The 20,553-nt window shown below is 37.6% G+C and overlaps 1 protein-coding gene across 7 annotated transcripts in view; it reads left to right on the top strand.

Annotated features, from left to right (window-relative positions):
- LOC108903970 (interaptin) overlaps positions 1–20,553 on the top strand; it is a 28,704-nt gene that overhangs the window by 6,025 nt on the left and 2,126 nt on the right. For 2 of the 7 annotated variants that reach the window (XM_018706323.1, XM_018706322.1), the window contains exons 7-20: positions 2,424–2,540; positions 3,296–3,540; positions 4,150–4,877; positions 7,156–7,325; positions 8,123–8,161; positions 9,841–10,008; positions 10,310–10,354; positions 11,184–11,570; positions 11,623–11,733; positions 11,951–12,115; positions 12,168–15,026; positions 15,080–15,364; positions 15,423–15,607; positions 18,481–18,867. In XM_018706323.1, coding sequence (XP_018561839.1) covers positions 2,424–2,540; positions 3,296–3,540; positions 4,150–4,877; positions 7,156–7,325; positions 8,123–8,161; positions 9,841–10,008; positions 10,310–10,354; positions 11,184–11,570; positions 11,623–11,733; positions 11,951–12,115; positions 12,168–15,026; positions 15,080–15,364; positions 15,423–15,607; positions 18,481–18,867 — 5,891 coding nt within the window. The remainder of the gene's footprint in view (positions 1–2,423; positions 2,541–3,295; positions 3,541–4,149; positions 4,878–7,155; positions 7,326–8,122; positions 8,162–9,840; positions 10,009–10,309; positions 10,355–11,183; positions 11,571–11,622; positions 11,734–11,950; positions 12,116–12,167; positions 15,027–15,079; positions 15,365–15,422; positions 15,608–18,480; positions 18,868–20,553) is intronic. The other 5 variants (XM_018706327.1, XM_018706324.1, XM_018706325.1 and 2 more) reach the window with 5 other exon arrangements.

Genomic DNA, 20,553 nt, shown 5'->3' with positions numbered 1-20,553 from the left:
TTTGCTTGTTTAGAAAATACGAATCACAGTGACGAACTTCGATTTTGTTGTATAGGGTGGGTCAAAAACACAAAAATGTTATTTTGCGTAGGAGTAATTTCGCCTTATTTTGCAAAATACGAGAAGAAGGCATTCTTGATAAAAGTTTTTGCTTGTTTAGAAAATACGAATCACCCTGACGAACTTCAGTTTTGTTGTACAGGGTGGTTCAAAAACACAAAAATGTTATTGTGCGTGCGAGTAAACTCATCTTATTTTGCAAGATACGAAAAAAGGCATTCTCGATAAAACGTTTTGCTTGTTTAGAAAATACGAATCACGGTGACGAACTTCGATTTTGTTGTATAGGGTGGGTCAAAAATACAAAAATGTTATTTTGCGTAGGAGTAAACTCGCCTTATTTTGCAAAATACGAGAAGGCATTATTGATAAAAGTTTTTGCTTGTTTAGAAAATACGAATCACCCTGACGAACTTCAGTTTTGTTGTACAGGGTGGTTCAAAAACACAAAAATGTTATTGTGCGTGCGAGTAAACTCATCTTATTTTGCAAGATACGAAAAAAGGCATTCTCGATAAAACGTTTTGCTTGTTTAGAAAATACGAATCACGGTGACGAACTTCGATTTTGTTGTATAGGGTGGGTCAAAAATACAAAAATGTTATTTTGCGTAGGAGTAAACTCGCCTTATTTTGCAAAATACGAGAAGGCATTATTGATAAAAGTTTTTGCTTGTTTAGAAAATACGAATCACCCTGACGAACTTCAGTTTTGTTGTACAGGGTGGTTCAAAAACACAAAAATGTTATTGTGCGTACGAGTAAACTCATCTTATTTGCAAGATACGAAAAAAAGGCATTCTCGATAAAAGGTTTTGCTTGTTTAGAAAATACAAATCACGGTGACGAACTTGGATTTTGTTGTATAGGGTGGGTCAAAAACAAAAAAAATGTTATTGTGTGAAAGAGTAAACTCACTTTATTTTGCAAGATATGAGAAAAAGGCATTCTTGATAAAAGTTTTTGCTTGTTTAGAAAATACGAATCACCCTAACGAACTTCAGTTTTGTTGTTCAGGGTGGTTCAAAAACACAAAAATGTTATTGTGCATGCGAGTAAACTCATCTTATTTTGCAAGATACGAAAAAAGGCATTCTTGATAAAAGTTTTCGCTTGTTTAGAAAATACGAATCACCATGACGAACTTCGATTTTGTTGTACAGGGTGGTTCAAAAACAAAAATGTTATTGTGCGTACGAGTAAACGCATCTTATTTTGCAAGATATGAAAAAAAGGCATTCTTGATAAAAGTTTTTGCTTGTTTAGAAAATACGAATCACCATGACGAACTTCGATTTTGTTGTACAGGGTGAGTCGAAAACAGAAAAATGTTATTTTGCGTAAGAGTAAACTCACGTTATTTTACAAGATACGAAAAAAACTTTTATTAAGCATGCCATATTTTGTATTTTGCAAAATAAGTTGTTTAATCTCATGCAAAATAACATTTTTGTGTTTTTGATTTATCCTGCATAACAAAATTGATGTTGGTCATGGCGAATTGTATTTTCTAAACAAGCAAAAACTTTTATCAAGAATGCCTTTTTTTCATATCTTTCACGTTTTGGTCCAATTGTCCTATTGTAAACTCAATCCGCGGACATACTGTATATTTTACTCGGCGGTAATTTCCAATTAAATGAAAAATTCCGCAAATAAATAATAAATTGACCCGTTTTGAGTGCTCCAAAACATTAAATTAGTCCTTTTTCGCTAACAGTTGATGTTCTCAACCAAGAACAAGAAGGCCATTCTGAAAGATTTTCTTGAATGTTTATGTTAAATTTTATTTAGAAATTTATTGAATCATTCAAGTCTTCACGATTAATTTGGTTAATATTTTTTGCAAGCGCAGTTTGTTAACGGTCAGTTAAAATATTAATTCCAACAGATAACTTTGAGGTTACGTAATTCCGTTAATATTGAGTATTCGAAAAGATATCATAGTAACATCCGAAATTTTTTTTTTGATAGGACCAATTGTGAAAAGTTATCGGGCGGTTCGGGTCTTTTTGGGACACCCTGTATATAAAATTATTTAATGTTGGGCTTCGTAATATAATCAATCACGTAATAATTGCCGAAATTAGTAAATTAAGCTAATAACAGTGCGTCTGCTGATTTCCGTCATTTACGATGAAATACTGACTAAACTGCTGACGGTAACGTCGGTATGCTAGAGGATATGAGACGTGAGGCTTTATATTCTAGGTGGTATCAAAACAAAAGAAGATTATAAGGAATAGAAAGACAACAAAGTATATTTTTTTAATTTTAACGATGTTAACGGGTTAAGAACCACTCGTCGATCTCAGTGTGCTAATTCGTTCTGTCTTTTGTTTTCCGCTAACCGCATGTGTCTAGACGAGTTCTGGGGAGTTTGAAATCACCGAGGTGATTCAGAGCTACGAGCGGAGGCTGCAGCAGCAGGTCACTCTTGCTAAGATCGACATTATCTCGGCCCTAGAGAGCCAGATACAGGTACGGTTTCTTTCCCGTCGCTTAAATTTGACACCGCTTCTTGTAGCGCTTTTCCCATATCCATATCCATGAATGAGGTCATGTTTATACCGAAGCTAGCTTTGGCCTTTAGTATCGTGCATGTCGATAAATTTGTTTTCTCGAATTTTGTCATAACTGAATTTTTTTAACTTGATATTCATAATATCAAGTATAATGTAATAAAATGAAGCCGTGATATATTCGGCCATTTTTATTTTGCCGAATTAAAGTTTACCGTTTGTTTTTTGGATGTCTACCACTTGGTTGTCATATCACATCAGGTGGATTGATGTTGTGTACATCGCGTAAATCAGCTCAAAGTCGGAGATTGTTAACACTGAAATTCATAAACTAAACACAGTGCTTTAAAAAAATAGCAAATAATTTTTATGTCACAAAACTACATAAGCAATATATTGTTACGTAATTATTTTCCATTGAAGTTTTGCTTCCTGCCACTCTTCCAGTTTCAGACAATTGGTTCAAAATGTTCCATAACTTTGCCCAGGTTTTATTAATATTTAACTTATCTTAAATATTCTTTAATCGAAATTATATTGTTGCTCAACGACCAGTCTCTCATCGTTTGTCATGACTTTTTGCATTGCTTACCTGGAAAATTTACTTAAACAGCGCTTTTGGTGCTTACGCCCCTTTCCGCGGTCGACGGCCAAAAAGCAGTTTAAATTTGTCTTGAAATACCTCCCCTCTAAGTAGCATTTCGAATATTTTAGCGTCTGGCGTCCAACGAGGCGGACGACGAAGAATGGCCGTCGGAACTGCTCCAGCTGAGGGGCAGGTTCACCGACAAGTACGAGAACGAGATAAGGCAGCTGAAGGAGGAGCATCGCTCGGAAGTAGAGAAACTGAAAGACGAGCACCTGAGAGTGTTGAACGGTGCGCTGGAAAGGGCCAGGAGGCGGAGTTTGAGGGACAACGACAGTTTGAGCAAGGGAGATTTGGAAATTCTCAAGGAGAGGTCAGTGATGTTTGACTGTTTTTAGGTCCCCGATTTTAGAGTACTGTCATTTATTTCTCTAATATCTCGCTCGTGTCCGTACTTTTGGAATACAATGTATAAGAGAATATTACCTTTCCTCTTTACCTTTTTATATCAGTTGTTTTCATTTGCCATGTCAAGATAGCATGATATCAAGAAAATGACCTCTATAAAAGTTATCAAGGTCATCGGAGCATTTTCAAGGTCATTTGGATGTCAATTTTGGTTTTTCAATTGGAAACCTCAATTTTTGCCTCCATATTCAAAAGGTTTTAGAATTTTATGTCTGGATATGATTTCTAATTTGAGTTCAGGGAATTTTATTCAGGAGACTTTTCAGAGGTCGTAATTACTTGAAAAATCTAAGAAACTCAAATTAGAAATCATATACGGACGTCAAATTCTCCGCTTTTTCTGAATCCAGAGTAAAAATGGGGATTTCCATTTGTAAAACAGTTTTTAACCTTCATATGACCTTGAAAATGACTCAAGGTCAAATCCAAGGTCACCAAGCGGTGGCGCCTGAATTAAAGTTTTTCAAGACAACTCCGCCACTTTTTAAATCATTCCAATGAAATCTACTTGCAGAGACAACTTGAAAAAACAAGTTTCCTCGTTGCGGAACTTGCTCGGCGAGCTCCTCAAGTACTTCACCCAGTGCGAGGACGAGCTGAACAACACGCTCGTCGACGAACTACTGCGGCAAAGCTTCGACAAGAACCTGTCCCAACTGGAGGACGAGCTCAACCTGAACGACTCCAGCGCCACCAACTCCAGCAAGACCGGCGACAGTCTCGCCAACGTGACCCGGGTGCACCTCGCCCCGAATTTCTCCGATCTGATCAACCTCGTCGAATCCGGCTCCCGGGAAGAGGGCGACTCGAGGGACATATCGCTGGACCTCAAGAACGAGCTCGGCATTTGCCTCGACAAGCTCAAACAGGAAGCGAACGCTATCTTAGCGCTCACGAGTAACATCGCCAAGCAAGGCTCGAGCGTTAACGTGAACGTGTCTCCGAAAGGTAACTCTCTCGAGGAGAAACTGTCGTCTATGACCAGGCAGCTGATCAGCGAGGCGCAGGTCAAGGAGAGACTCAGGGAGGAGCTGAGGGAGGCTTCGAGCATCATCGAGACTTTGGAGAAGCAACGGGAGGAGTTGGAGGGGCAGTTGGATGGGGTGATCGCTAAGGATAACGTGTTGGAGGAGGAGTTGGCGAGGGCGAGGAGTAAGATAGCGGAATTGATAGAGAACGGGCATAAGGAGATTGTTTCTGAAGGGTACGGTGAAGAGGGGAGTATGGAGATGCAGGAAAGGGGTAAGTTGGGAGTTTGTAATTTGGCTAGAAGTTTCTTAAGTTCATTAAAGAAAATCCCACTTCTGATTTTTTGGTAAATTCGACCTTTTACAAATTAAATTCAGCCTTTTGTAAATAAAACAATGGATTATTTTACAAAAATATACTTTTGAATGACCAACCAACAGAAGTTGATATTCGTTACTTGCCTAAATGTTCTTTAAATTCATTGAGGAAAATCCCACTTCTGATTTTTTGGTAAATAATTTACAAATCTGATCTTTTGCAAATCAAATTCACTTTTACAAACAAAAGTCTGCGGTTTGTAAATAAAGTTCGCCCTTTTGCAAATCAAATTCTATTTTTCTAAATCAAATTTACTCAGTTGAAGATAAAACAATACTTTGTTTTACAAAAATATAAAGTTAAAACAGTTATCAAAAGATTATTTTTGCAATTTGCCTAAATGTGTTTCAAATTCATAAAAGAAAATCCCCATTCTGATTTTTTAGTAACTTCGACCTTTTACAAATTAAATTCATCCGTTTGTAAGTCAAATTCATCTTTTTGTAAATAAAACAATAGTTTATTTTACAAAAATATGCAATATACCAACTAGCAAAAGTTGATATTCTTAACTTACCCAAATGTTCTTTAAATTCGTTGAGAAAAATCCCACTTCTGATTTTTTGGTAAATAATTTACAAATTTGACCTTTTGCAAATCAAATTCTATTTTTCTAAATCAAATTTACCCAGTTGAAGATAAAATAATACTTTGTTTTACAAAAATATAAAGTTAAAACAGTTATAAAAAGGTTATTTTTGCAATTTGCCCCTCCTGATTTTTTAGTAAATTCGACCTTTTACAAATTAAATTCATCCTCCAATAGTTTATTTTACAAAAATATGCAATATACCACCTAGCAAAAGTTGATATTCTTAACTTACCCAAATGTTCTTTAAATTCGTTGAGGAAAATCCCACTTCTGATTTTTTGGTAAATAATTTATAAATTCGACCTTTGAACTATTTGTAAATCAAATTTGCTCTTTTGCAAATGAAATTATTCCTTTTGTAAATCAAATTTACCCAGTCGACGATAAAACAGTACTTTGTTTTACAAAAATATAAAGTTAAAACAATCAGTCTTCAAAAGATTTTTGCAATTTGCCTAAATGTGTTTCAAATTCGTAAAAGAAAATCCCACTCCTGATTTTTTTGGTAAATAATTTAAAAATTTAACAGTTCCACTTTTTGTAAATCAAATTCACTCTTACGAATTAAATTCAATTTATTGCAAATTAAATTCAATTTGTTGAAACTAAAATTTATTTTACAAAAAGACGTTCTTGAAACAACCAATCATCAAGGGTTGATTTTATAATTTGTGTAAATATTCTTCGAATTCATAAAAGAAAATCCCACTTCTGATTTTTGGCAAATAACACAGCACCACAAAAAAAAAGAAAGTCGTGATTTGGATAACTGACAATGGTATTCCTATGTATTTTTCGACGCTGAATCCGAATCCGATGGCAAAAAAATTCATAAACCCCTTAAATTTATGTGTAAAGCCAAAAACATCCCGTAAATAGGGGTAAAGTTACGAATATCAGTACCATTATGGAAAGGAATATGAATGGGCTCTTTGCAACCCCCGTATTCTCATTTATTATCGCCAAGGGCTACCCCAAAGGGGTTGGTACGCATTCTACAGCCCTTCTAGTGTTCTTTTTAAATCCATTGAAAAAAATCCCACTTCTGATTTTTTTTATGATAAATAATGATAAAAATTTTCACTTTGCCATTGTTATAATTCACTTAGTAATTTATTTATATTAAATTAAGTGATTTTTTCTGTGGGCACAAAACCTGTAAATATCAATTAATGGATGAGTATTCAAAATTTACATCAATGTCTTACAGAAAATAATAAATTTTACGATGTTTATTTATGTCCTGGTCTCTATTAATACGGTCATTACCACTTCCTTTAATTACATATTTTATTTACACAATTATTGGTCTTAATTTGTTTGGGCCCCAAATTATATTTACTTTACTGATAACGGAAGTTGTAGGTACAATTTGTTTCTTGGTAAAGATATAAGTAGGCGTAGTAGCAGCGAGCCTAAATTTTCACTCAGAAAATGGTCAGGCTCTTTTTGTTCTCATAAAATTAGAATTACGATAAACCACGTTTTTTTTTTTCAATATTTTTTAATATTCGGCGGAAAATAATAGAAATTATCGATCTAAGCCAATCTCGAACGCCTTCAATAGTAACATCCTTTCAGGCGATGCTATGACAATTCTGGCCGACTTACAAGAGAAAGCGAGGAACATGCTGGCTCAGTCGCGTGCAAGCGCTGATCCGACACTGCTGCATCTCATCGAGGAGCTGTGCAGGGTCGGGGAGAGGATCAAGGAGGAGTCGCAGAAGGAACGACTCGATCTGTTGCTACAGGTAAGCAATACCATTATTACGGCATATTAGTCGCCGAAACTACATCTATCATTTATTTTAAGTCGGTGTTTAATAACTGCGATATACAGAGTGTAACTTCGAATGGGGGTCGTATTTGACAGTGACAGCACACAAACACACCGTACCGTCGCTAAACAATCAAAATGTTAAACAATTACACTATATTAGACCTTTGGTAAATACTGCTTACTGTAAAACTAAAATTGGTTGTTCTTTTGTTTGCGTAGCACCATGTTGTCGTATCCCATCAGGCGGATTGGTATAAGATTCACGAACTAAACACAGTGCTTGAAAAAAATTTCTGAGTAATGTTCAATTGCTGGACAGTTTTGTGAAATTTTATTCTTTTGTTTTGAATTTACAATACATTATTTTTTTATTTAATTTTTTTAAAACTTTTTGTTAATATGATGACTAAACATTTCGCAAAATCGTGTAAAAGCAATGTATTAACAAAATTATTTGGTTTAAAAAGATAACACTAATAAGTGCGCACATACAACCAAGGTCGGGTCTTGCCCAGTAACGGCGTAGACAAGAGTGCAGTTTGAAACAAGAAATTATGACCCGACTATTTATTTGAAAAAATTAATTTCAGATAAGTATCCTGGTGAACGCTTACTTTTACTCCCTTCCACTTAAAGTTCCACTGTGTATAATAAATTCTGTACCCCGTTTAGATCTTGACAACTTGGAATTTGTACGCGGACTAAGAGAATATACAAGAAATGTATTTGTGCGAGTGGTATTTCATGGTTTTTGTTTTTTTTTGGTAGGTAAAAGAGCACATGCCTTCGAGTAGTTGTGGTGAAAAGGTAAATAAAAATCGCTGTCGTAAATGGGGGAGGTCAGCATCATTAATAAAACTAACAAAGATCACTGCTTGTGTCCCGTTTCGGGTAACGTTGCACATACGCACAATTTAACACGACGTGAAACATTTAACTTTCTCCCTTTTTGCTTCATTTGGGTAAATGTGGCTCAGCATTATTTCATGGTAATCGCTCCATAGGGTTCAGGTCGGCTCAGCGTGGCGGACATCGCAAATTCCATTTGTACAAATGAGTTGTATATTATGCGTTCGTGCATGTGGGGGATGTTGTTAGTCGTGATGTGGTACAAATCTATTGTTTTTGTTTGCCGAATGTGTTTTTTGCCACAACTTGAAAAAATTTGTAGAACTATTTGTGAAACGTTTCAATTTTAAACTGCAATTTTTTTCTATATAAACAGAGATCGACTACTAGGGCATACTAAAAGTAAAAAATATACTGGGTGTTTTCGAAAAAATACCGTAAATTTTGGGGAAGGGTGCTAGAACATCGGAAAATAAGACAATTCTTTCTTAATTCAAATAATATTTTTTGAAATGAAATTTTGTCCATATATTTTCCAAAAAACAACGTAATACATTGAAACTTGCAGGTAAAATGTCATAGCTAGCGAAAAAAGTGAAAAATTTACAAAACTAAATGATTTAGCACACTTAAAACTGTAACTTATATCAAATTTCAATGAATTATACTTTTTTTTTGAACAGGAAGGGGTTAAATTTTTGTTTTAAGAAATGTTCTGTCTTTCAAAAAGAAAAGACAATGTGGTTTATAGGAAAAACAACCTTATTCTTTGATGTTCTATCAGTTTCTGTATTTGTGGCACCTTTTCCAAAACACCCTGTATATAAGTTTTCCAAATGATTTATTTTGTGTATCAGAAATATATCAAAGTTAAACTTTCTTATATTAATTTTTTTGAAGTTTTTTTTTTTTAATTATAGAACAGCAAGAAAATTGGGATAAAAATGAAATTCACTAAAATTTTTTCTGTTTCTAATCTTTTTCATATTAACAGTAAGAAGTGGGTTTCTTTTTTGGTAATAGTCCAAATATATCTTCTGCAGAGGTAATCTGTGTATAAATGTACAGAACACGTGTATATTATGTAAATTGAACTATGATAGAAATCGTCGAGTTTCTAAACTTAAGTGAAAATGTTTTAGTGAACGTCGGCCAACGCCTTTATATACACATTTTCGTGCTGTTATTTTTGCTCATTTTCTGCTTGTCTATGATGACAATGGTAGGTGTTTTCTTTTTTACATGCTTTCTTCCTTTCATTTTAACACCCACTTGTTTTTTTTTTGAAACCTAAAAAAAATGCACGGGCACCGATACAATAAAAAATTTTTCGAAAACTCATCAAAAGTCGACATTTTCGTTAAATTTTCAGTTGATGAAGCAAGTCTTTTTTGCTGCGAAATCCTTTTATGTTCTAGAATGTCAATTTTTTTTTCATTCTAGAACATAAAACAAATGTCAAAATAATTTGTCATTCAAATTTAAATTTCGTATTAATTAAAAAAAACTCGCCTTTCCGAACATTGATTTTGACACGGCTTCGATGTCGACCCCTCCGTACCGCATCCCCCCACATCCCCACCGCCTTCTCGGGGCTTGCCATATCATTTACGCTACCCACCTGCTGCGTTCCGCAGATCGACGCCGCCGACAAGAAATACCGCACCACGCAGAAGTTCCTGGAGGAGCAGGCGGCGGAGAGGGAAATGGAACGCGACGAGGCCCAAAAGAGCATCAATCGGCTGCGGGAACAGCTCAAGGACAGGGAAAGGGACAAGGCGAGCTGCGAGAGGTACAATGCGGAGGTGAGTACCCCCGCTTAGAGTGCCGTCTGTCTCGCTTCCACGTTTTCCGTTTGTGACCGGCTTTGGCTTGTTCTTCGACGTAAAAGAAGTTTGGTCTTTGTTTTTTTTTGTGAGGATGAGACTAATTTTAATTTTTCCGGATAATTAACCGTATTAACCACTAATTCTTGTGTAATGTTTGCCAAACTTTGTTTTTCTTGATCGATTTTCACATGTGACCGAATTTCTTTTATGTTCGTCTCACTAAAAAACCGCACTAACCGTTGTTACTCATTTTGCATGTGTTTTGGGTGTATTACAGGTAAATGGTGTGTGCTGTTGGGAAAACGGGTGCAAAAAAATGCAGGTAAATGAAAAATTGACTTAGTTAAGTTATTCGCTACGTTATTTTCCAAATTTTGTAACTTATTTCGTTGTTTCAGCGTCTTCTGCTTTTCTGCTTCAATTTCGTGTGTTTACTTACAATTTTCTCGATTTTCATGTTTTAATACGACTTTTCTTTTGATTTTGCGCTAATAACTACTTTCGAGATAACAATGACTTACGATTCGCAAAACACTGTCGTTATTCTAAAAATCGTTATAAAAACTTCCTTTTAACGTACACTAGTGCACTAAAAAACAATTCTGCCCAAAGTCTTGCCTCTAATTGCAGTTTCAATCATTTTTTTCCCGTTTTAATAACTACAAATAATTTATTAACGTTCTAAACAGCCACTGAGTGCTAATTAACATTTCTAACTTGTCAACCAGTTCAAAAACCCTCCAGACATCAAGTCTAGGCAGCCAGACTGCCCGTAACCTGTAGTAAACCAAGGGTTTTATTTTTAGAATGCAGGAAGTTTGTTACTTTGCACTTTTTAACGACTTGGGCCATCCTACACACACACTCAGGCATGTTTATTTTTGTCACAGAGTTATTTCTGTGCGCCCACAATTCAATCTGATGCACCAGAGATAACATTTAGTGTAGTTTGTTCCATTCACGAAGTTCTATTTGCGGTTTAATAGACGTTTATTTGCGTCACAAAAATGTGAGTTTGTCGTTTGTTTTCAACAAGTGGCCCCAAAATTTTGACAACAATCAATTGAAAACTTTGTATCTCCGTCTTATAATAATTCAAAACATAAGAAAATGACTTTGTTTGAAATCAATCATTACTAACGTCTCGCCAGGTCGAGCAGCTAGAGCAGCAGCTGCAGGAGATGACCAAGCTCCTCGCCGAGGAGTCGAGACGGTTCAAGGACTTGGAGGCGGAACGTAACGAGGCTGTGAGCAAGATCAAGGAGCTGCGGGACATCATCTGCGAGCTGGAACTGCAGACGGAGGCCAAGACGAAGGAGGTGGAGGACTGCCTGGAGGTCATCCACAAGCTAGAATGTATAGTGGAGCAGCAAGACAGGTCCATTAACGAGCTGGGGCAAAAAGATTCACTCAGGGACGTTTCAGATATCCACCAGCTGCGCAGGCACATCGAGTCGTTGGAGAGCGAGCTGCAACGGACGAGGGTGAACTCGGAGCTGGCGGGCAGCGAGGGGGCCCTGGCGCAGATCCACGTGCAGGTTAGATATTTTTTTGAAAACGAGGCGTGTTTTAAAAAAAAAACGTTTACAGCTCTGCGATTTGGAGGCTTCCTTGGATAAAAAAACCAGGGAATTGGAGACTTTGCATTCGACCGAGACGAATTGTAGCTCTCCTTCTGAGGACATCTCCGCGAGAGACCTGGTAAGTCATTAAAATGTCATCCGATCCAAATGAACTGTATCCAGTGTCAAAATAGGAACGTTCTGTTGTAACGAGCACCTGTTTCTGTCTTTGCTTATCGCGTACAAGAAGAGAGACGACCAGCGCCGCATAGTTTCATTTCTCGATTTGTCAGTTTCCAGCTTAGGCGTTTCTTTTCATGTCATATGCGTGCAAGTAGGAAAAACGAATGTTTCAGGTTCAACCCAACATCCCCGGTACCATGGACGAATGTGAAGTGCCCCTCCAACAACTAGCCAGGCTGAAAGAAAAGCTCCTCCGCCACTCCAGAGCGGAGGAGGCGGCCATAAAAAGAATTCGCGACTTGGAAATGCATGTTTTCAGCTTGAAAAACGAGCTGGAGGTAAATATTCGAATAACTACACTCGCAAAAATCCTAACCCCAACTCTTTTAGGAGTCGAACGGAGAAAAAGACTGCATGAAGAAACAAATACAGGAGCAACTGGTCCTGATATCCGACTTCCAAATAAGGTTAGACGAGCAGAGACTACGCGCCGACCACATTGAGAAGCAGACGAATACGTCATTGGAACTGAAAATCTACGATTTGCAAAATGAAATCGCCACGTTGCGAGACAAGTTCCAGATCAAAGAAAAGACCTTCGCCCACCAGCAGATCCTGCTGAGCGAGACTCAGCAGCGCTTGAAGAGCCTCGAGGAAGAGATCAGTAACAACGGCAAGGAAGACGACGAGTTGCTAGTGACGATGCAGAAGGAACTCGAAGCGCTACGCGTCCAGAACGCTCAGATGAAGCTGAAGATGAGCAACGAGGCGCAGATTGTGCCGAATCTGGTCGAGAACATCATTTCCGACAAGAACGTGGACATAGAAAAGTTACGGGAGAAGCTGGAAGAGACCGAGAGGTTGCTAGAGTCCTACACTTCCCTCAATTTGGACAGGCGAGAGCTGCAGTCGTTATCCAACCTTAAGAGCCACGGTACTTCTCTGGAAGAGGTGCTGGGCATCCTGGATCTCAGTCAGAGGGAGCGCATCCGAAAAGCCAGCCGGGACGAGAGCGAACCGTTGGAGTTGTCGCATAATTATCCGTACAAGAGAAACGTCAACGAAACCGTTTTCCTAGGTAGCGCTTCCGAGCCCGAGATATCCACCATCGAAAAGGTGGGGCCCCACCTGTTCCAACCGGCTTCGGGAAAGACCAATTCTACAGAAATTTACAAGTCCGCAGAGAAACGGGTCCATTTCGAGGACACGGACGTCGCCCGACTCAACAACGCCGTTACCGCTTTAAACGAGGAACTGGAAGCGAAAGACAAAGTCATCAAAGAGTACGAGGAACGTCTGAAGCTGCTGAACAGTCTGGAAGAAAAAATCGAGAAGCTGCAGTCTTCTTTGGAACAGACGGAAAAGGCCCTGGTGACGGCAACAGAAACGTTTGAAAGGGAACAGCACGACTCGCACGAAAGAGAAAAGAATCTAGGAGTGGAGCTGGCGGAGAAGAAGCTTCACTTATCCGAGAGGGAGAAGAAAATCGAGATGTTGGAACAGGATTCGCGCAGGAAGGATCAGATGTGCTTGGACCTGGCGGATCAGAAGCGGGATCTGGAGCAAGCGTTGAGCAAATTTAAACATGAGAGCTGGAAGAACTTGGATACCGTGATTAAGGAGAAGAACGAAGAAATTGACACATTACACTCGTCTCTACGTAACGCCGAACGTCTCAATGAGGAAATGGTGGGCGTGAGGGAGGATTTACAACGTAAAAATATGGAACTGACATCTCTGCAGAAGGAGTTGAATACCTTGATTAATAACGTGAAAGAACTGTCGGAAAATAACAACGAATTGGAGGCGAAAATGAAGGAAACCAACGAAGAGAACGTCAAGCTTATCAAGGAGAAACAGAACGCCACCATCCAAGTAGAGACTCTGATAGCGGAGATGAACAACCTGAAGGAGAAACTCGGCAAGAAGAGGAGGACGGTGAAAGAGTTGGAAGACGTCGTAGAAGACCAGAGACGGTCAATCGGAATCTTGGAGAATGAGGTGAAGAAACAAAGAGACGTTATAGTCGACAGGGAGTGCGAGATCGAAATCGCCAACGAAGACGCCAAGCGGTACCAGAACGACATAGCCACGCTCGAGGATCGTATCGAGCAGCTCGAAAAGGGGGAACATAAAAAACTAATAGACCGACTCGAGGAGGACCTCAAGGAAAAAGACGCGAAAATCAAGGAACTGAACAAGGAAATGACGCACCTACAGGAGCTGCTCAACGAGAAGGACAAGATCATCAACCAGATCTCGGAGGACAGCCACAAGCTGCACGTCAACCTGGTGACGATCCAGGCGAAATTGAAGGAGACCGGCAACATCATCGACCTGGGCAACAAGCTGAAAGAGGAACAGAAGAGGACGGCCGAGTTGGTGGAAGAAATCCACGGCTTGAAGGCTCGTCTCATGCAGTACGAGGCGACCAAGAGGAACAACCCCATGACGACTTCCGTGGACGAGATCGCCGACCAGGTGAAAAGAGAACTGGACTATTCCGCCCAGATCGATTCGAACATACTCAGCGCCGTCAGCGACCAGAGCTTGAGCTCCATCTCCGACAACCAAGAGGCGGAAATCTTCAAGAAGGCCCTGGCCAAGGAAAAGTCGACCAGGAAGCAGCTTCTCCGGGTCCAGGACGGACTGAAGAGGCAGGTGACGGATATGGAGGAAAAATGTACCGCCCTGCAGTCGTTGAATGAAAAATTACAGAGTTCCTTAGAGAGTGAACGTTTGCTTTTACGACAGACGCAAGCGGAAGACGCGAAACTGATAGAACAGATGAGGATTCAATTGGACACGGTTCTGGACCACGAGGAGGTACTGGAAAGAATGGTGGCCGAGGAGAAAGAGGCAAAGAGACAGCTGGAGACGGAACTGGAGGCGGCGAGACAGAAAACGGCGAGCTCTACCTCTAAGACGGAATCTACGGAGTACAAGGCGCTTCCCAGCAAGGAAACAATCGAATTGAACCAGCTGAGAAAGGACTTCACCGCGGTTCGAGACGAGAATGACGGTTTGTCGAAAGAACTGAACGCTTTGAAACGGGCGCAAAGTGAGATGGAGGTGAGCTATAAATACACCAAGGATATGTTAGGTCTGGAGATGGGACGTGCGAAACTCCTGGAAGACAAAGTGCAGGCTTTGTTAAAGAACGAGAAAGAACTGCGAGACGTCTTGCTGCAGAGAAAAGTCGAGGTGGAGGAGAAGTTACACGAGATCGAGAACAACAAGATCGTAATTGTAAGTATTGTGGTGAACGTTACGGATTTCGAGACACGTGTGTCGTATTTCAGGACGAAATGGAACAGGAGAAGGCTCTCTTAACCAAACAGAACTCGGAACTGACGCAAAGACTGAAGACGCAGATGTCGACGGAGCCCCAGATGACTCGGACGTCGCCCGTTCCCGACGTCCTGCTCGATAGGATCAAAGAACTGAAAAACGACCTCGTGGACAATAAGAAGTTCATCGACCTCATCCAGAAGATGTCGCAAGAGAAGAGGAACTTGGAGAACGAGCTCGCAGCGTTGAGGGGACAGAAGAGTGCTAATATGCCTTTTGCGGACTTAGTCGCGAGGGTAAGTCTCGACGTTACGTAACGAACAGTGGCGGATCGATAATTTTGTTACGTTTCAGAGCGATTTCTTGTTTGCGAAGACTTTACGGCTGGAGAGTACGAAGAAAGCTTTGATCTGGCAGAAGCGGTACCTGCTAGACTACCTCCAGGGCCACCAACGGCACTGCCTGGTCGAGGCATTACCTCACTTGACAGTGTACAGGAATAAGTTCAAACATCAACGTTTGCCACGGGAGCGGTTCAGGTAAAAAACTTTTTTTGTAAAAACGACACGCACTTTCGACAATTTTTTATTGCTGTCAACCACTATTTCTCCGCAAGTTCGTCTCTGAATAAGATTTCATCATATAATCGGAGTAATTAATCTCTTTGCAGCCAATCAAACCTCTTCCATCGTAAAGTCGTGATAATTCTGCGCCATTAAAACGTTTAAACTATAAATTTGCAGGTTTTCTGTCCGTTTCTCATTCCGGAATATATAGTGCGTCTACAAAATTTCATTGTTGCTTTACCAAAGAGTAAATATACTTTGAGTAGGGGGTTATATTTACACGGAGGACATCTTTGACTTGTAGAAACGTATACGAGTTTGTTTTTTCAAATTCCTTTTGAGAATTTAATTTTTTGTAATTTGTATCTTTTCCAGTACGATATTTTTGTATTGTTCATACCCCGCCGCTGGACGTGCTGGTATAACCTCGTACAATATCACACGAAAACTTAACGATGAAGATACACAAACACACCGTATCGTCACTAAACACTGAAATAACTAACTTACACTACAAAAAGCATATCGGCAAATTCCAATTCTTTTTTTACTGTAAAATTAAAGTTAATAAAACACAACACTGCAGATCAGAACTTATCCAAAAAAAAAAAATTTTGGATGTACAGGGGACTTACAAATACAATTTTGTAAAAAAAAAATCAAAAAGGGCATTTTGGTCCACTGTAAAATCTGACCACAATGCGACCGGAATGGAGGCAAAGTGTGATAAAAACGAATAAAAATTTGAAAGAATTTCGAAAAGGAAAGGAATACATAGAATTTTATAGACCTATTTTATATCAGCAAATTCAACTGCTTTTGGCGCTATCGTTATTTATAATTAATAAAATTAATTTATGGTTTTAATTAATAAAATAATTTGACATACCTGATGTACAACAACTGTTCAAAATTTTGTCCACCGACGTGTAAAAACATTTGGCCCGTCTTACTCAGTTTCTATGAACTAAAACAAATGTCCTGTTTCACCATAATACAAATCTTGTCTTGCTTCGCCATAAATTAAAACGATATCCATCAACTCCGAGTTGCTATACACGCAAGCCATTTTTCACACTAACTACTAAAAAACTATTGTAAACACTATCTCAAGGGCGATTGTAAAATCGGATTTCAGTATTCGCTAATCTGGGATGTTTGTATGACAGTCATTTTTTCGAGGGGTAGAACTTTTTATAGAGTGACATTTTTCGATAAATTCAAAAACAAAAGAGTTTCTCTTCTTATCAACTCCATCCGTGGACACACTGTGCATTATTAGTAAACTTTATTGTACTTAAATTCTCAAGTTTTTACTAAATTATTTTATTAAAAAAGTAAAAAAAATCAAAAAATCTTATTTTTTACTTTCTTTAAAATTGTTTATNTTGACATACCTGATGTACAACTGTTCAAAATTTTGTCCACCGACGTGTAAAAACATTTGGGACCATCTTACTCAGTTTCTATGAACTAAAACAAATGTCTTGTTTCACCATAATACAAATCTTGTCTTGCTTCGCCATAAATTAAAACGATATCCATCAACTCCGAGTTGCTATACACGCAAGCCATTTTTACACACTAACTACTAAAAAACTATTGTAAACACTATCTCAACGACGATTGTAAAATCGGATTTCAGTATATGCTAATCTGGGATGTTTGTATGACAGTCTCATTTTTTCGAGGGGTAGAACTTTTTATAAAGAGTGACATTTTTCGATAAATTCAAAAACAAAAGAGTTTCTCTTCTTATCAACTCCATCCGTGGACACACTGTGCATTATTAATAAACTTTATTGTATTTAAATTCTCAAGTTTTTACTAAATTATTTTATTAAAAAAGTAAAGAAAATCAAAAAATCTTATTTTTTACCTTCTTTAAAATTGTTTATTGATTTTTTGCATAAAATTTTGCTTTTAAATTTTTTAAATAAGCCATTTGAATGGGAGATCCAATTCTCTAAATAATTTTTTCCTATGAACTATACCGAAATTTTGTTTCGTTTTCGTGCTATATTTAAAAAACTGCAAAAGTGCATTTTCACCCCTATCTTCAATTTCAACCCTCTAATTTAATAGCACCTCACGGTTTTTTAATTTTGAATGACCTTTGAACAAGTCATGTGATGAAAATCCTTGAATGTCTTATTTCCTTCCTTTTTTGCAAAAAATAAGAATTAAAACGTATAATGGTAAACGCGACGAAAATCGAAAAACTGGCTAAGTTTGAGCAGCCATATATCAATCAATTTTCATCCAAAAATACTCTACAGCCTCTTGTTTTGAAGGAAATTGGCAAAAAAGTAAAAAAAAAACAGAAAATCAAATTTTTTGCTTTTTTTAAATAAGCTATTTCGATGGAAAATTCAATTCTCTAAATAATTTTTCCTATGAACTATACCGAAATTTTGCTTTGTTTTCGAGTTACAATTAAAAAACTGAAAGGGGTGCATTTTCACCCCTCTCTTCAATTTCCACCCTCTAATTTAATAGCACTCCGCGGTTTTTTCATTCTAAATAACCATTTGAACGATTCATGCAATAAAAACCCATCAACGTTGTAGTTCCATACCGTATGACATAATCAATAGCCTATAAATAAATTCTATTTAAATAAAATTATTTTCATTTTTTGGAAAGCAAATTTTTGTTCTAATACAACAAAAACAAATTGCATCTCATTATTCTTCGAACTGACTGTAAATAATCAATTTTCGACTGGAAAACAGGGAAAAGTCAGGGAAATTGGAAAAATTATTCCCCTAGCAACTCCACCTTACTTATAAACTTAAAATTTAAACAAAACGATGTGATTTAAATATATTTATACATATTTCCAGATCTACGGTTTTTGTCGTAATCTCCATAGTGCGTATGAAATACCTGGTGCGACGTTGGCACAGTGGCGTACGCATAGCCGAAAAGATCAATTCCCGCCACTACAGGCACCAGTCGGCCAAACAAACCGAAACCGCCTTCCCCGCCCAATTCCAGGTGGGTCAACCCGTCTCCAGCCAGTTCTTCTCGAACAACGTAGGCGGACGATTTGGTGCACTGGGTCCCAAAAACTTTTTCCACACAAATCAGACAGATTCTCAAGAAAACGCTGCTTTCGGGGGGTTCGACGAAGAGAGGGTATCGCCCTCCCCTACCGTGAGGGATCTTCCCCCTTGGTCGGGAAGTTCGCCGCCTTCCAAGGAGGGCAGCGACAGGAGGATAAGGATCGGGTAAGTGTTGTCGTTCGCTTCATCTAGGATTTCGATATGTACAGAGTGTGTTGCTTAACGTTGTCGCTGGTTAGACGCTGAAAAATGTTTTTTAATTCATTTCTAGTCGTGGCTGGAGGAAGGTAAGGGGTACAACCTGGCATAAATGTTTTTTTTTCATACTTGTGGATGGAGTAGTTCAAACGTAACTTTGTGTGGAAGTTATATTAATTATTATACAGAGCTTGCTTTGACTTTTAGAAACACGTATCAATAGTTTATTTTTCAAATTCCATCGTAAAAGTAACCTAGTAAAAAACTCAAGCAGTAATCAATGAGATACACAAAAAGAAATAGTCTGTTGATGGCTTCCAGCGGAGAAAAACATTCAAATTCACAGTTCCAGTCTCCAAATGTGGTACAACAACTGATCCCCTTCGCTTCGTCACTATTGACCCACACTATCTCCCTTCACATGCACTGTAGGTTGCCTACAATTCATGTAATTGTAATACACGAATATTACATGAGTATTAAAGTGCATTTTAAAAAACTAATTATAAACGCGACTATTTACTCATTTAAAAAAAAATAATTTGAGATTTGTATCAAAGGGAACACTTATTATTATCCCTAAAAAACTGAGTCCCACTTAAAGTTACTCCCTGTATATTTCAGTTCTGGGTGTACAAAATATTATTTTGTAAAAACTTCCATTTTGTCAGATATCGTTGGTTTTCCAATCATTATCGCTAATTTTAGCGAACCGTTAAATAACTTTATGTTTCGCTAAAGTTGTCATATTTTAAGAACGTGTATTTTGGTGTTAAAATATTAACGACAGTATTTAATTTATAAAATGGCTTTCGAAATTGTTCTAATCGTTGAATTAATAAAAAAAAAAATTGGTAGGCAATATAATATTAAGATTTTCTTTGTTTTCACTTTGATTTAGGACTATTTACTTATTTTTTATATAAAATCGATTCTTGGGATGCTAATAAGACTTTTTAAATGAAAACCGAGATCTTGAAAAACATTTATTTGATAAATTTAAATAAAAAAAATAAACCCCGTTTATATTTATTTGCCAGCAAAGTTCTGTTTTTGCAATTTGTGTTGTATTTTTTTTGTATTTCAAATTTTTTTTGCGTAATTAAATATTTAATTAGGATACCGCAAAAGTATTTTAGATTTACGATGCATATTGATTAAAAAAAACTAAAAACAAATGCTTTTTTATTTCAATCCTCATATTTTTTTCATATTTGAAACTAGGCAAAAATTACAAATTTGTATAAAAAAAACTACAGAGCATTCTTGTCAATAAACAATAAAAAAAATTGCAACGCTTTTGATTTTACGAAATAAAATTTCATGCCAATTTGAACATTGCTGTCTTTCGCCCATGTCAGTATCGATTACACGGCCATACAAAAAAATAGTTGTCTACTTTTTATGCTATCGCATCACATGAATTTCCTAACCTCAAAAAACAGGTCAAAAATAGCAAAAATTCACTAAAGTGCTAGGAAAAATACAAACAATTTTTTTCTCTATATTCAAATGTTTATTTATATGGATAAGACCACGCCGAACGTGACTCCGCGGTCAGAATTAATGGTTCATTTTTTAACCTCAAAAAACAAATAAAATGGGTCAATTAATGTCAGATATCACGAATTTTCAAAAAAATAACATTCGCGC

This window comes from Anoplophora glabripennis, unplaced genomic scaffold (genome assembly GCF_000390285.2).
Source record: "Anoplophora glabripennis isolate ALB-LARVAE unplaced genomic scaffold, Agla_2.0 scaffold170, whole genome shotgun sequence".
Taxonomy (NCBI): domain Eukaryota; kingdom Metazoa; phylum Arthropoda; class Insecta; order Coleoptera; family Cerambycidae; genus Anoplophora; species Anoplophora glabripennis.
Note: the sequence above shows the minus strand (reverse complement) of the source record. Positions and strands in the feature narration are given on the sequence as shown.